The sequence below is a fragment of the Sycon ciliatum genome, chromosome 7, assembly GCF_964019385.1.
Source record: "Sycon ciliatum chromosome 7, ocSycCili1.1, whole genome shotgun sequence".
NCBI lineage: Eukaryota > Metazoa > Porifera > Calcarea > Leucosolenida > Sycettidae > Sycon > Sycon ciliatum.
Window position 1 is genome coordinate 6,451,640 of NC_088649.1, and position 16,407 is coordinate 6,468,046.

General features: G+C 47.4%; 4 protein-coding genes across 4 annotated transcripts; all 4 read right to left on the reverse strand.

Moving 5' to 3' along the window:
- Nucleotides 1-836: 836 nt before the first annotated feature.
- Nucleotides 837-1,778, reverse strand: LOC135821550 (uncharacterized). The gene has a single exon (XM_065334547.1). The coding sequence runs from the start codon at nt 1,776-1,778 to the stop codon at nt 837-839; it is 942 nt and encodes a 313-aa protein (XP_065190619.1).
- Nucleotides 1,779-4,037: 2,259 nt separating this feature from the next.
- Nucleotides 4,038-4,880, reverse strand: LOC135821551 (uncharacterized). The gene has a single exon (XM_065334549.1). The coding sequence runs from the start codon at nt 4,878-4,880 to the stop codon at nt 4,038-4,040; it is 843 nt and encodes a 280-aa protein (XP_065190621.1).
- A 3,467-nt stretch (nt 4,881-8,347) lies between these two features.
- On the reverse strand, nt 8,348-9,190 carry LOC135821552 (uncharacterized). The gene has a single exon (XM_065334550.1). The coding sequence runs from the start codon at nt 9,188-9,190 to the stop codon at nt 8,348-8,350; it is 843 nt and encodes a 280-aa protein (XP_065190622.1).
- Nucleotides 9,191-15,024: 5,834 nt separating this feature from the next.
- Nucleotides 15,025-15,786, reverse strand: LOC135821553 (carboxymethylenebutenolidase homolog). Its single transcript, XM_065334551.1, has one exon. It carries the CDS (start codon nt 15,784-15,786, stop codon nt 15,025-15,027), a length of 762 nt encoding a protein of 253 aa, XP_065190623.1.
- Between the last annotated feature and the right edge of the window lie 621 nt (nt 15,787-16,407).

The following is a 16,407-nucleotide window of genomic DNA, read 5'->3' on the forward strand; positions in this document are numbered from 1 at the left end:
ACCGAGTTCGGGAGGAGAATAGCTCTTTAAACGCGCTTTGATATCACGTGATGTGGGGAATTTCCATTACAAGGTATAGTGATGATTGTCTCCATGCTTTTCGTAATCAGTACTCTGTTACCCTGGCCGATCAAATACGCGTCCAAGTCCTTGACTTCGATATCTTTGCGTACGGGCTCGTTGTCGTTGAGTCTCCCATCTCTCATCTTTTCAAGCCATGATGATAGTACTGGTAGTTCTGGTACAGTAAACCTTGTGTAAGCGACCTCTGGGTTTGGCGACCACCTACTCTTAACGACTGTTTTCTATGGACCGACAGTTCTACACAGATACTGCGGGACCTGGTTCTAAAGACCACCTGGCTTTAACGACCACTCTTGCTTGCACCGTGGGGTGGTCGCTTAAACCAGGTTTTACTGTAGTTCATTTAATTTTTACAACTAGCATGAACTCAGAAGGCAGGCAACGAAACTAGACAGGTCGAGAGAGAACATTTCGTTCTGAATAGTCATTTATTCATTAATTACTGCATCTTAAGACTCAGTGGAAACATCAGCCAACGTGAAGAGAGTGGGAGGTAGCCAACCACGGCGAATAAGATAAGTAGTCGTTAGAATGGAAACGAAAAATTAAAGTACTTTGAGGTAAAATGAGACACGGCAGAGCTGTACTTAAAAAGAGTTGAGGCTAGGCATGTGATAGAAGAGGCCAGATACAATGAGGAGATAGAAGCTGGACGAAGGGTAGTAATATGGCATAATGATACAAAGAGTACCAGGAATGCTAGAACCTCGAAATAACGACAGTAACAAATAGAGACCTTCTTCAGTTGAGTTTTAGACTTGGACTAGCTGGGGTGTGTGAATAGTTGCGACCGAGGGAGCAACATGTTCATAACTAGGCTCCTCCACCAGGTACTTGTTGAAGTGGTCAACGGACAGACGGAACGCTAAAGTGGCGTCACGAATTACCTTCTCGTCACTAATATCCACCGTCGCCTTCATCATGAAGCCGTGCACCATGTCGGCGAAGGCGTGGATGTGGCTGCCGTCGCGCACACGCTCAATGTCTGAGCCTTTCAGCTTTGTGATCACCTGACCACCTTCCTGCGCCATTTTCGGATCGTTCCCGGTGGGCATGAGCAGCTGCGGGCACTTGACATCGCTCAAAATCTTGTCCACGCTACCGCCATAGACTGTCTCCTCCATTTGCAAGCTCGGATGGTAGGACACGCCACAGGACAGGGCACCGACTAAGGACGACACTCTCTGAACCAGCCAGCCGCCCCAGCAGACGCCAGCCATGCCGATGGACTTGACACTGTGCTGTAGGCGAAGATATGGGATGATCTTGGAGTGGACGTCGTCAATGAGTTGGGTGTCTGGAATGGCTTGAAGCCAAGTCACCATGCCGTCATCGACCGGTTTGCCCGCCGGCCATGCTGTGCCTCGGAAGAAGTCAGGCATGAGCACCAGGAACCCTTCATTAGCCAGTTGGTCACAGAAAGCTCTTGCTCTGCTGTTCGCTACACCAAAGCCAAAAATATCATAGGCTAGAATCAGTGCTCTGCTACCATAGCCGACCAAGTACGCGTCCAAGTCCTTGACTTTGATCTCTTTGCCTTGCGGTTTGTAGTTGGTTTGCAGAGATGGGAGACTTTCTTTTGTAGAACCGGCCATGATGATGCTGATGATGCTTCTTGCTGAAGATGCTGCTGGTGTAGCTTGCAGATGCTGCTTATGACGATCAAGCTGCTGCTGATGCCGATGCTGGGTCATCCACTTTTGCTTTGGTTTTTATAGTCAATATTTCCAGTCATGTACGAACCAATCCCGTACCGTACACTTGGCACCGTCCGCGTAGTACGCATATGTCTCATCCCGTACAGAATACACGGTACCGTATACTGCTGTTTGTTTTGTGATTTTCGCATTTGAACATCCCAGTTCTCGTACCCCTTTTCGAAGCAGCAGGATTGCAGGTCACATGACCAATGTACAGTTCTGATTTCTAAATGTCCAACCACACACACTCTCTCTCTTTCTCTCTCTCTCTCTCTCTCTCTCTCTCTCTCTCTCTCTCTCTCTCTCTCTCTCTCTCTCTCTCTCTCTCTCTCTCTCTCTCTCTCTCTCTCTCCCTCTCTCTCAAGAAATTGTAAGGCACCCACCCGCTGTGGCAATGGTAGTCACAGATTGTCGCGATCAACAAATTGAACAGTTCAATAACCAAATGCTGAGATAAAAAAGGCAGGGACAGGGAAATTTTATGCACCAACGTTTCTTTATAGGAAGAAAAGGGCCAACGAACTACAGGTTACGCAAGAATGTCCACTAACTCCACCAGTTACTTGACAATCAGCTCATGCGATAACATTGGTCCGGACAACACTGACCGACGGTACTGACATTCTGCAAACTGCCACTCAGAGCTATAATTATAAGGAAGCCTTGCTTGGTAGCATGTTTCTCGACTTTGACCTGAGCATGTTACAAGGCGAGGTTAAGGTTGTAGTCAGGACTACTGTGCGTCCTCGCCGTGTGTAACATGCTGTCAAAATCGAAAAACGCTCAGAGCTAGCACGTCTTGGGTGCGCACTCCAATAGCCTTCCAACTTGGAAGGCTCAAGATTATAGAAATAACAAGCAGGGGAAAGCGCGCGCAACCAACACAAGCATGAGCTGAAAGTCTCAGCCGTGAAGGACGGAGGAGGAGGTTATTTCTATAACTTCGAATCTTTCAAGTTGAAAGGTTGTTGGAGTGCGCATCCAAGATGTGCTAGAGGCTCTGAGCTGAGTGGCAATTAATTGCAGAACGTCAGCACTGTCGGTCAGTATGGTGCAATGTTATCGCATGAGCTGATTATCAAGTAACTGGTGGTGCTAGTGTACATTCTAGTGTAACTTGTAGTTCCTTGGTCCTTTTTCTTTTTCAATTATTCATTGGTTCTCCATCGGAGTCTAGCGAAGTTCCTTTTAATGTCTATCTAACATAACCTGGCTTTTTGCCAACCTCTATACTACACTATACTATACTATACTATACTATATGTTTCGATACAACCATACACAGCAGAGAAACAGCCTGAAGAAAAGCAGATTTCACCTTTTATTGAAAATTGCCAAACTTTAAAAAAGCTTCCCAAATCACCCCATACTATCAAGAGTACATAGCTACGTTTATACGCCACAGTAGAACGAATGACCGAGCTCGGGAGGAAAATAACTCTTTAAACGCGCTTTGATATCACGTGATGTGGGGAATTTCCAGTACAAGGTATAGTGATGATTGTCTCCATGCTTTTCGTAATCAGTACTCTGTTACCCTGGCCGATCAAATACGCGTCCAAGTCCTTGACTTCGATATCTTTGCGTACGGGCTCGTTGTCGTTGAGTCTCCCATCTCTCATCTTTTCAAGCCATGATGATAGTACTGGTAGTTCTGGTACAGTAAACCTTGTGTAAGCGACCTCTGGGTTTGGCGACCACCTACTCTTAACGACTGTTTTTCTATGGACCGACAGATCTACGCAGATACTGCGTGACCTGGTTCTAAAGACCACCTGGCTTTAACGACCACTCTTGCTTGCACCGTGGGGTGGTCGCTTACACCAGGTTTTACTGTAGTTCATTTAATTTTTACAACTAGCATGAACTCAGAAGGCAGGCAACGAAACTAGACAGGTCGAGAGAGAACATTTCGTTCTGAATAGTCGTTTATTCATTAATTACTGCATCTTAAGACTCAGTGGAAACATCAGCCAACGTGAAGAGAGTGGGAGGTAGCCAACCACGGCGATTAAGATAAGTAGTTGTTAGAATGGAAACGAAAAATTAAAGTACTTTGAGGTAAAATGAGACACGGCAGAGCTGTACTTAAAAAGAGTTGAGGCTAGGCATGTGATAGAAGAGGCCAGATACAATGAAGAGATAGAAGCTGGACGAAGGGTAGTAATATGGCATAATGATACAAAGAGTACCAGGAATGCGAGAACCTCGAAATAACGACAGTAACAAATAGAGACTTTCTTCAGTTGAGTTTTAGACTTGGACTAGCTGGGGTGTGTGAATAGTTGCGACCGAGGGAGCAACATGTTCATAACTAGGCTCCTCCACCAGGTACTTGTTGAAGTGGTCAACGGACAGACGGAACGCTAAAGTGGCGTCACGAATTACCTTCTCGTCACTAATATCCACCGTCGCCTTCATCATGAAGCCGTGCACCATGTCGGGGAAGGCGTGGATGTGGCTGCCGTCGCGCACACGCTCAATGTCTGAGCCTTTCAGCTTTGTGATCACCTGACCACCTTCCTGCGCCATTTTCGGATCGTTCCCGGTGGGCATGAGCAGCTGCGGGCACTTGACATCGCTCAAAATCTTGTCCACGCTACCGCCATAGACTGTCTCCTCCATTTGCAAGCTCGGATGGTAGGACACGCCACAGGACAGGGCACCGACTAAGGACGACACTCTCTGAACCAGCCAGCCGCCCCAGCAGACGCCAGCCATGCCGATGGACTTGACACTGTGCTGTAGGCGAAGATATGGGATGATCTTGGAGTGGACGTCGTCAATGAGTTGGGTGTCTGGAAGGGTTTGAAGCCAAGTCACCATGCCGTCATCGACCGGTTTGCCCGCCGGCCATGCTGTGCCTCGGAAGAAGTCAGGCATGAGCACCAGGAACCCTTCATTAGCCAGTTGGTCACAGAAAGCTCTTGCTCTGCTGTTCGCTACACCAAAGCCAAAAATATCATAGGCTAGAATCAGTGCTCTGGTACCCTGGCCGACCAAGTACGCATCCAAGTCCTGGACTTTCACCTCTTTGCCCAGCAGTTTGTAGTTGGTTTGCAGAGATGGAAGACTTGCTTTTGTACAACCGGCCATGATGATGCTGATGATGCTTCTTGCTGAAGATGCTGATGATGCTGCTGATGTAGCTTGCAGATGCTGCTTATGACGATCAAGCTGCTGCTGATGACAATGCTGGGTGATCCGCTTTTGCTTTGGTTTATATAATCAATTTTTCCAGTCATGTACGCACCAATCCCATACCGTACACTTGACACTGCGCGCGTAGTACGCACATGTCCCATGCCGTACACGGTGGTACGGTACCGTAGACATCCCGGTACTCGTACTCCTTTTCGAAGCAGCATCATTACAGGTCACGCGACCAATGTCCAGTTCTACAGTCCATTCATCGGAAACTGGCCCGCTGGCTTTTGAAAGTCGGATTTGGGCCGAATTGAGGATCAAAAACCCACTTTAAATCTCAAAAATCTGGGTTTTGGATCTGCTTCTCCATACATTTTGCCAAGGCATACCTGTCCTAATTTTGTAAAACCTGGCTGAATTTCTATTTCCCTGGTCTTGGACTTTTCTGGCCTCAAATGTGGCAAGGATTAATTGCACGGGTCACACAATGCAGGATGTACTGTTGTTTTCAAGATATCTACAACTATGTGAGAGAGACACCAAAAAGTTAGGGTGCCAGTTTCCAATGAATGGACTGTAAATGTCCAGCCAAACACACACGCACGCACTCTATCTCTCTCTCACACACACACACACACACACACACATGGCCTTTGTTGAGGCTAAGGGATGCCTGGCCTCATCCCAAGATCCTGCGGAAGCCGCTTCTCTGCCCTGCTCGTCCATTCAGGAGTAGATTGTCGTGATCTACAACTTGAACATTTAATAACCAAATGGTATTTTTTGGTATTGATTTATTTGAATTCGGTATCTCAACAGTACAATGTACAACTTGGGAAGATCCGAATGACATAGATACATAAACATAAAAGTGGAGTAGGTACTACAGCTGATCATTTTATCGCAGGTTGTGGGACTAAACAAATGCCAGTATGGAAGTATACAAGAAATAAAAGCTGAATAAATACTACTGCATGACATTGGAGAAAAGCACCAAGTAGAGCAAAACAAAGCGACACATCACTCATGGAAAACGTTTTCAAAAAGGAGCTGTTTTAATCCGGTACATTGTGGCCCGTCATTAGGAAGGCAATCAAGATGGGCGTTAAATGCAGAAGACGTATTACAAGACTTCATTTCAAAGGGCAGAGCATTCCAAAGTAAAGCAATCCAACTAGACAATGAGCGATACCCGCATGCAGTCTTATATCGGCATAACGAAATCTTATTTGCAGAAGAGCCCCGAGTGGTGTAAGCAGGTGTACTGTGCCTACAAAATAGAGAATCTAAACTGGCAACCGGGTGAGGTACTTTACACTGAAAGATAACATTTAATCTAATGAACAACTGTAAGAAACGGCGCGTAAATGCTGAGATGAAAAAGACAGAGACAGGGAAATGATGCACCAAGGTTTCTTTATACATGTAGGAAGAAAAAGAACCAAGGAACTACAAGTTACGCAAGAATGTCCACTAACTCCACCAGGTACTTGACAATCAGCTCATGCGATAACATTGCACAACACTGACCAACGGTACTGACGTTCTACAGAGAACTGCCACTCAGCTTTAGCAAGTCTTGCATGGGTGCACGCTCCAACAGCCTTCCAACTTGGAAGGTTCGAATTGATAGAAATAGCAAGGAGGGCCAGGCGCGCGTAACCATGACAAACATGAGCTGAAAGTCTCAGTCGTGAAGGACGGAGGACGAGGGGATAACTTCGAACCAGGGAGTCGTAAAATACCGATATTTAAAAGCTGTTGGAGTGCGCATCAAACACGTGCTAGAGCTGATTGGTAGTTCTCTGTAGAACGTCAGTACCGTTGGTCAGTGTGGTGCAATGTTATCGCATGAGCTGATTGTCAAGTAACTGGTGGTGCTAGTGTACACTCGAGTGTAACTTGTAGTTCCTGGGTCCATTTTCTTCCTGTGAATTAATGATTGGTTCTCCATCGGTGTCTAACCAAGCTTCTTTTTCAATGTCTAAGATAATCTGTAGTTCTCCTTGAGGAGTGTTTCTGCTAAGAATGTTCCCTAGCCTCTTTTCACTTCCCTTTTGTCTAATCCACCCTTCCAGGAAACTCCCGCGATAAGTATCCATTAACTTTTGGAGAATCCTTCTAATAAAATCTAAATGTAAAAATAATTGAGGAAAACTGGCTCTTTGCCAACACCTAAAATATGTATAATAATTACAATATATTACGTTTCAATATAGCCATTACGGACCGGCGGATTCTGCTCGAAAAGCAGTGAAATTGGCAGAGCCATACAAACCTTATGGCGGGCAATTCCTCGAATTCTGCTCCATTTTTTATCCACATGCCAAACATGCATGAAACATACCAGAAAAAGTACCGAATTCTGCCAATTTTTCTGCCGGCAGAATCCGCCGGACCCTAACGGCCATGCAGAGCAGAGAAATAGCCGGGAGAAAAGCAGATTTCACACATTTTCAGAAAAATGCCTAACGTTAAAAAAAGCCCTCCCCAAATCACCTCATACTATCAGGAGTACATGAACCAGGCCACGTTTATGCACGACAGTAGAACGACTGACAGAGCTAGGGAGGAGAATGACTTTTTAAATTAGTTCATAAGTAATCATTATCATCACGCACCGAACTAATCACAGACACACACCAGGGAGTCGTAAAATACCCTGACACACACACACACACACACACACACACACACACACACACACACACACACACACACACACACACACACACACACATACATATAGATGTGAATAACGCCCTCGGATATTACGTGATGTCGGGACTTTTCAGTACATGTACCCGTACAAGCAAGAGTACATTATGTACTCTTGGTGCAAGGTATGGTGACGACTGTCTCCATGCTTTTAAAAATCAAATACTCTCTGGCCGATCAAGCACGCGTCCAAGACCTTGACTTTGATATCTTTGCGTACGGCCTCGTTGTCGTCGAGTCTCCTACCTCTTATCTCTTCAAGCCATGATAATGGTCCTGGTACTTCAACTAATTTTCAGAACTAGCATGAACTCAGAAGGCAGGTAACGAAACTCGACACTTCGAGTGAGAACATTTCGTTCTGAACAATCATTTATTCATTAATTTACTGCATCTTAAGACTCAGTGCAAACATCAGCCAATGTGAAGAGAGTGGGAGGTAGCCAACCACGGCGATTAAGATTAGTGGGTAGAAGGCAAAACGAAAAAGTAGGGAAAGTACTTTGAGGTGAAATGAGACACGGCAGAGCTGTACCTAAAGAGTTGAAGCCAAGCATGCGATAGAAGAGGCCAGATACAATGAGGAGATAAAAGCTGGACGAAGAGTAGTAATATGACATAATGATACAAAGAGTAACAGGAATGCGAGAACCTCGAAATAACGACAGTAACAAATAGAGACTTTCTTCAGTGGAGTTTTAGACTTGGACTAGCTGGGGTGTATGAATAGTTGCGACCGAGGGAGCAACATGTTCATGACTAGGCTCCTCCACCAGGTACTTATTGAAGTGGTCAACGGACAGACGGAACGCTAAAGTGGCGTCACGAATTACCTTCTCGTCACTAACGTCCACCGTCGCCTTCATCATGAAGCCGTGCACCATGTCGGGGAAGGCGTGGATGTGGCTGCCGTCGCGCACACGCTCAATGTCTGAGCCTTTCAGCTTTGTGATCACCTGACCACCTTCCTGCGCCATTTTAGGATCGTTCCCTGTGGGCATGAGCAGCTGCGGGCACTTGACATCGCTCAAAATCTTGTCCACGCTACCGCCATAGACTGTCTCCTCCATTTGCAAGCTGGGGTGGTAGGACACGCCACAAGACAGCGCACCGACTACGGACGACACTCTCTGAACCAGCCAGCCGCCCCAGCAGACGCCAGCCATGCCGATGGACTTGATATTGTGCTGCAGGTGAAGATACGGGATAATCTTGGAGTGGACATCGTCAATGAGTTGGGTGTCTGGAATGGTTTGAAGCCAAGTTACCATGCCGTCATCGACCGGTTTGCCCGCCGGCCATGCTGTGCCTCGGAAGAAGTCAGGCATGAGCACCAGGAACCCTTCATTAGCCAGTTGGTCACAGAAAGCTCTTGCTCTGCTGTTCGCTACACCAAAGCCAAAAATGTCATAGGCTAGAATCAGTGCTCTGGTACCCTGGCCGACCAAGTACGCATCCAAGTCCTTGACTTTGATCTCTATGCCCAGTGGTTTGTAGTTGGTTTGCAGAGATGGGAGACTTCCATTTGGACAACCGGCCATGATGATGCTGATGATGCTTCTTGCTGAAGATTCTGCTGTACTGATGTAGCTTGCAGATGTTTCTTATGACGAAAAAGCGGCTGCTTGTGACGATGCTGCTGATGACGATGCTGGTTTGAATCGCTTTTGGTTTCGTTTATATACTAGTACTGTAATCATGTTTCTGGTTGTGTACTCACTAACCTCCCGTACCGTACAATCGATGGTATGCGTAGTACACAGATGTCACCGTACCGTGTGTAGTGTACGGTACCGTAGACTTCTGGGCGTTTTGTGATTCTCGCATTTTGACAGAATCTTTTTCGTTTAGAACTTGCATGATAAAGCCCCCTGTAGGCCACGTGACCAACGCACAGTTCTCTTCATTTATAGTAAGGGCCTGTCCACACTAGGTAATAAAAACGGCGTGCCGTTTCAGAGTACGTGACGTACACGCGGCGCGCTGTCCACACTTCGCTCTGTCACCTGTACCTGTTCATTTTTGTCCGTGGCGCGTGGATGCACTACTGCCACTGGACGAGACACACAAGTGACTTGTAGTACTAAGTTAGTTGTAGTTGTAGCGTGTAGACCAGGCAAGCACTCCCTGGCTTGGTCTAGACCTACCCAGCTAGCTACAAAAACGAGTGGCGGCCTGCGATGGCAGTACTGACGCCGAGCGCAAGGAACATCACCCTGAACTCTGTTCCAGGTACGGAAATTTGGCCACACTCTCGCGGCAGCGCAGCGTCACGGTCGAGGCCCGCTATAGCATCGCTTGATGAACTAATGGTTGTAGCCGCCGTGTATTTCCAGTAAAAGTCCCTGGCTTTGGCCTCACAACTGAACAGGGTTCTACTTCCTATCCAAACAGTTTCAAATGCTCGCTCGTCAGTTAATTATCTCTCTCTCTCTCTACAACACCTTCCTCTTCACCAGACCCCGGGATTTCTCTGCATGTCCAGCCACGACTGTATCAATGTCGCCTCAGAGTCGTAGCTGAAACGGACGTGTGGCATTATGAAAACGGCAAAGCAAAAACAAGCTGCAGCAGCTGGAAACAGCAAGAAAAGTGCGATCCGAAAACTCCACCGATCGACTCTCACACAACAAACACTGCGAAAACGGCACGTAGATGAGAAACGTGCTTTGTACAGGGGTCCTCGACTCACGTTCCGCGTGAATCCCACGTTCCCCGTTATCGGCCATTTTTCGTCACTCACCTTGGCAACAAGCATGTTTACGGCGTGTTTACGTGGTTTTCTACCTAGTCTGGACAGGCCCTAAGAAAAAGGACCAAGGAACTACAAGTTGTGCTATACATGTATTGTCCAGTGTCCACTAACACCTATAATATTGTCCACTTGACAATCAGCTAGTGGGATATCATTGCGCAGGCAGTACTGACGGTCTACAACTAATTGGCTATATCGCATGAGCTGATTATCAAGTAATAGGTGGTGTCAGTGGACAATTTAGCGTAACTTTTGATTCCTTGGCCTGTTTCGTTACTATAAACTATTCATTGGCTCTCCAGCCGAGTTCTCTTTAAAATGTCCATCCAAACACAATTGTATGTGTAAACGGTACCATTTGGTAGAGGAAAGATCCAAGAGTCCCTAATCCCCTTTTAACATCAAAATCAATGAAAAAACGCAAAAAACGAGAGAGAAAAAGAAAAGAAAAAACCCAGGAAAATACAAGGGCAAATGATCCTGAATAAGGAGACCGACCACCTGGTAACAAAGACCACGTTTTGAAGGTCCTTTCAGCGGTCGTCTTAGACAGGTTTGACTGTACCTGACATCTAGTTTGAGCGCTACATAGGGCTTGGCGGATAATGCCGGCAGAAAAATTGGCAGAATTCGGTACTTTTTCTGGTAAGTTTCATGCATGTTTGGTATGTGGATAAAGAAATGGAGCAGAATTCGAGGAATTGCCCGCCATAAGGTTTGTATGGTTCTGCCAATTTCGGTGCAAAAAAAGCAGAATCTGCCACCTTTTCGAGCATTATCCGCCAAGGCCTAGCGCTACATGAAAACCAGGAATTCCCGTCGTGGAGCAGTTCTGTACGTAATGGTCTACATGTACCTGCCTTTCACTTGACACAGATTTTTTTATTACTATCAGTGCGTGAAATAAACAGTGCCATGATAACGGGCAGACATCGGACATTTTCCGAACATTTTGGTTCCTGTCCGGGCGCAATACCCACGCGACGGAAAAAGTGTCCCATCAAACCTAGACAAAAATAATATTCATGAAAAATGACTTATTGAACCGATGTGCGCACACGCTCGTGCTGCAATCAGAAATGGCTAGGTTAGGAAAGAGGAAAGGTGGCCATCATGGTGTTCCTCCCGGCACGAAGCTCTGCACTGGGGGTGTGGCTACTTGTGACAAGTGAATTGCTGAGTGTGACAAGGACTTTTTGACGTCCATTGGGTTGGAGTCACGATGATGAGAGAGGCAGAGACGACGCAAGGGTGGAGTTTATGTATTTTATTTTATATTTTTAAAACTGGAGACACAACCTACTCGTAAGAAGAGGGGAGAGAAGTAGCAGAACAACACAACAATGGGAAGAGTAGCGACTCCAAGGGAAGGAACCTGTGCTGTTAAGTTAAACAAAATAGGTGATCCACCCGATTGGCGTAGGCCTTTTGATAATCCTGAAAAAAAGATTATAATAATTATAATTTATACAAAAGAGAAAGACCAAGGAACTACAAGTTACGCTATAATGTCCACTAACACCACCAGTTACTAAACAATCAGTTCATGCGATAACATTGCACGACACTGACCGACGGTACTGACGTTCTACAACTAACTGGCTAACAGCTCTAGCACATCTTGGATGCACACTCCAATAGCCTTCCAACTTGGAAGGTTCTAAGTTATAGAAATAACATAAGGAGGGGAAGGTGAGCGCAACCAAGATAAGCACGAGCTGAAAGTCTTGCAATCGCCGATCTGATGAGGGCAAATCCTAGGCGGCAACGGAGGTGAGCCATCACCATGGAGAACGGTTCCTTCCGCTTCTCGGCCAGCATTGATGCAATGCGCTTGAGGAAAGCAGAGGCAGCCTTGCCTTGACCACCGGAGGCACAAAACACCAAGGGGACGAACGATGCCTTCTCTTCTTCCCTAACACGCTCTTCATAGTGTCGCCGTTTCTCCTTCTCGTGCTTAGTGAACGTGCTACTGAGGGAGGGAGCGGTGTTCGATCGGACGAAAGGGTTAAATACCCGGACATCAAAGAATGTCCTCTCGAAACGGCCGCCCCACACCCCGCTGGCAGCAACATCTAGGCGGGCGCCATCCTCTCTGATTGCAGTACGATTGCAGTACGATGCCTCATCCGTTCCCCGGAAAGTGGCTGGAGAGACGGCTTCACACTTACGTCATGTGTGACGCGTGAAAGCAGTGAGGCGGTGATGTCTCGCAGTTCGCTATGCCGGAGTGATGGATACCCTCCAATAGGGCACGACAGGGCATGCGCGGTGCTGAATGCCTGACCACAGACGCAGGCGGACGGCAGCATTGGGGGGGATCCAGCCATAGCGAACATGGATGGCGTCGCGAAAGCCAGCCTTGCTGAGGGAGAATCCGTGGACTTTCAGTGGCTGGCACGTGGTGAGCCTTCAGCGAAGCAAGCTCCACACAACGCTGCAAGTCCTGTGAAGCGGCTGAGACGACATCCTTGGCGATGGTTGACTCCTTATTCCGCTGTCGGCTGCGGACTTCGGACTTCCTGTGCAGCGTAAGCTGCGTGACTTCGGGCAGGTAGGACATGCCAGAGAGGATTCCCTCAACCAGCGTGCCTGAAAGGCAGTGAACTAATACTTGTACGGCGGCAGTACTCCAGCGCACGGACCATTCACAACAGACACAACATACACCACATGCACGTGTACACTCCACAAAGAACGGCATTATATTATAGGCCATTCACACGACGGGCAAACTTACTTTTATCGTACTGTTTCCAGGGATATTTACTCGGATACGATTAACTTGGACACACGCTTGCAACTGATTTTTTATCTTGGCCGAGGCCCTTTTGCTCGCGATTATCTTTGCACGCCAGGAAAAGTGTCGGTTGTTGAAAGTGCGTACTGCAAATGCAGTGGGAAAATTCAAAATTGAACATTTCCCGGCATTTTCAGGAGGTCACTATGGATACATTGACGGTTGCAAAGTTGGCCCAGCACCGTGTGAACAGGATCACGGTTTGCCAGTGTTATCTTGGTCACAAACGTGTGAATGGCCTATTATGGGGTATTCACACGACAGGCAAATCCACGTGCACCGGAAAGTTGCTATGGTATTTTACCTGTGAACGAGAAAAGTGCCTGTAAAAGTAGCTGAAAAGTGAAAGCGAGCTGGCTGGGGGCCCACTTTCACGATAATCGTGGCGTGCACGAGTACACCAAAAAGCGCGAAACAAGACTTGATTTTTGACGCGGCTCTTGTCGGAATCGGATCTTTGCGTCATAATACCGTACACATCTGAGGGGAACCCGGGTACTAGTATACTCTTGGATCAAAAACAATGGTGCATGCTTGCGCTGGTGTGGAGTGTACGCATGACATCAGAAGATCCGATTCCGCTCGTCGCTCGACTTGGGCTGTGTTTACATGAAGCGTTTCAACCCGGGTTGAGTTCGACCCGGGTCAGATTTCAACCCGCCATGTGCACAAAGTGAATGGCGCGTTTACATGACGCATTGCGCTTGACCCGGGTTGAAATTTCGCCCCGGGTTGATTTCAACCCTCCCCCCAAGGGGAGGGTTGAAATCAACCCGGGTCAAGAAAATCGTACAAACGTACTTCTGTGCGTATCTCGCGCCAGGTTTGAACAGCACTGCAGATGCAAATTTTGCGCGAACGGATTCACGTGACCATACAGGACTGTAGAAGTGGACTTTTGGCGGCATATCAGTATTTGACCCGGGTCAACTGTCTTCATGTAAACGCTCACCTCTTTTGTCTATCGTACAGACTTTCAACCCGGGCTGAACTCGACCCGGGTTGAAATTTCTCATGTAAACACAGCCCAAGGCGGTGTTTATATGAGGCGTTTCAACCCGCCATGGGCATAAAATGCGCGTTTACATGACGCATTGCGCTTGACCCGGGTTGAAATCAACCCGGGTCAAGAAAATCGTACAAACGTACTTCTGTGCGTATCTCGCGCCAGGTTTGAACGGCACTGCAGATGCAGACTTCGCGCGAACGGATTCACGTGACCATACAGGACTAGACTGTAGATTCGTGTAGAAGTGGACTTTTGGCGGCATATCAGTATTTGACCCGGGTCAACTGTCTTCATGTACTTTTGAAGTACTAGATGCTGCACCACTGCTTTGCATGTCATGATTGGAAGCTGTGGCCTTAGTAAAAAAAAAAAAAAAAAAAAAAAAACGCTCACCTCTTTTGTCTATCGTACAGACTTTCAACCCGGGCTGAACTCGACCCGGGTTGAAATTTCTCATGTAAACACAGCCCAAGACCCAATGCAGAGCTAGCTGGATCGGCGTTGCACACTCTGGGGGGTTATGTACTCTTGCTAAAAGTTTAAAACCCAAGTCTAACTTGATTTTAGCAATTGACGAAATCATTTCCCCCGTCTCTCTCTCCTCCTCCTCCTCCTCATCATCAGGCCATACTTGTCTTTGCACATACTAATAGCAGTAGTACTGTTCTTTCAATCAAGTGAAGCAATCGATAGTCTTTGGGTCGTTTTAAAAATAATAACGATAATGAAAAGAAGCAGCCGAAACGCAATACACCATAATCAGCAAATAGCACAGTACGAACAATAAAACAAAAAGACAGTTCAGTTGTGTTCACTCCTCCATATGCTTCTTGAAGAAATCAATGGACAGCCGGAAGGCAAGTGTCGCATCGCGAATCACCTCCTCCTTAGTAATGTCCTCGATGATCTTGCACATGAAGCCGTGCACCATGTCGGGGAAGGCGTGGATCTGGCAGCCGTCGCGCACACTCTCAACGGACGATGCGTTCAGCGTTGCGATCACCTCACCACCTTCCTGTGCCATTTTAGGGTCGTTACCAGTGGGCATCAACAGCTGGGGGCACGTCACGGCGCTCAACATATTCATCATGTTGCCACCATAGACCATCTCCTCCATTTGCAGGCTTGGGTGATAAGACACGCCACAGGACACGGCACCGTCGGTCGCAGCCACTTTCTGACCCAACCAGCCGCCCCAGCAGACGCCAGCCCAGCCAATGGACTTGACACTGTGTTCCTCGCGAAGGTATGGGAGAATCTTGGAGTGAGCATCATCCAGCAGAGTCTCCACGGGAACGGTCTGAAGCCAAGGTACCATGTCGTCATCCACAGGTTTGCGCGGCGGCCATGCTGTGCCTCGGTAGAAGTCGGGCATGATCACCAGGAACCCTTCATTGGCCAGTTGGTCACAGAACGCTCTTGCTCTGGTGGTCGTGCGGCCCCAACCGAAAATGTCGTGGGCAAGAACCAGTGCTCTGGTGCCCTGGCCGACCAAGTATGCGTCCAAGTCCTTGACTTTGATCTCCTTGCCTACGGGCTCATAGTCAGCTTGAAGAGATGGGAGGCTCGACATGATGATGATGCTGGTGGCTATCTCAACTAAAATTCAGAACTGGCACGAACGCGGAAGGAAGGTTACGAAACAAGACCGTTCGAGAGAGAAACCTTCTTTCGGACTACAGTGAGGCAAAATGAAAGAACACGGCCGTACTCATCAGCGACAGCCAGGCAGGAAAGCGAGCGAAAACCAAAATTAAAAGCAGCGGCACCTACGCATCACGTACACGTATAACTGCAGTATGGCGCGAAAAAAAAGTATGGCGCGAAAAAAAGTATGGCGCGATTGGCAATCCAGTGCAGGTAGCAAATACATGTACATGTAGCTGCAATGCGGGTGCAGTTCGGAACAGCACACTGTGTACATACTGAGTATCTACCAGATGAGGTAGCTCCGACATGAGGCGAATAAGCCCGGGCTTATTCGCCTCACACTTATTTTTCAACCGTTTACATGACTAGTTGTACGGGGCTCAGTTCAGGTTTTTTTTTGCTCAGTTCAGGTGAGTGCCGGGCCTGCTAGTTCTGCGCGCATTCCATTTTCAAATCGCACATCAATGGAAAAAAATGTTCGATTATTGATTACCGGTATGATGAGATTTGGATCAAGAAGTGCTGGCTAGGCTCACGCTTCTAC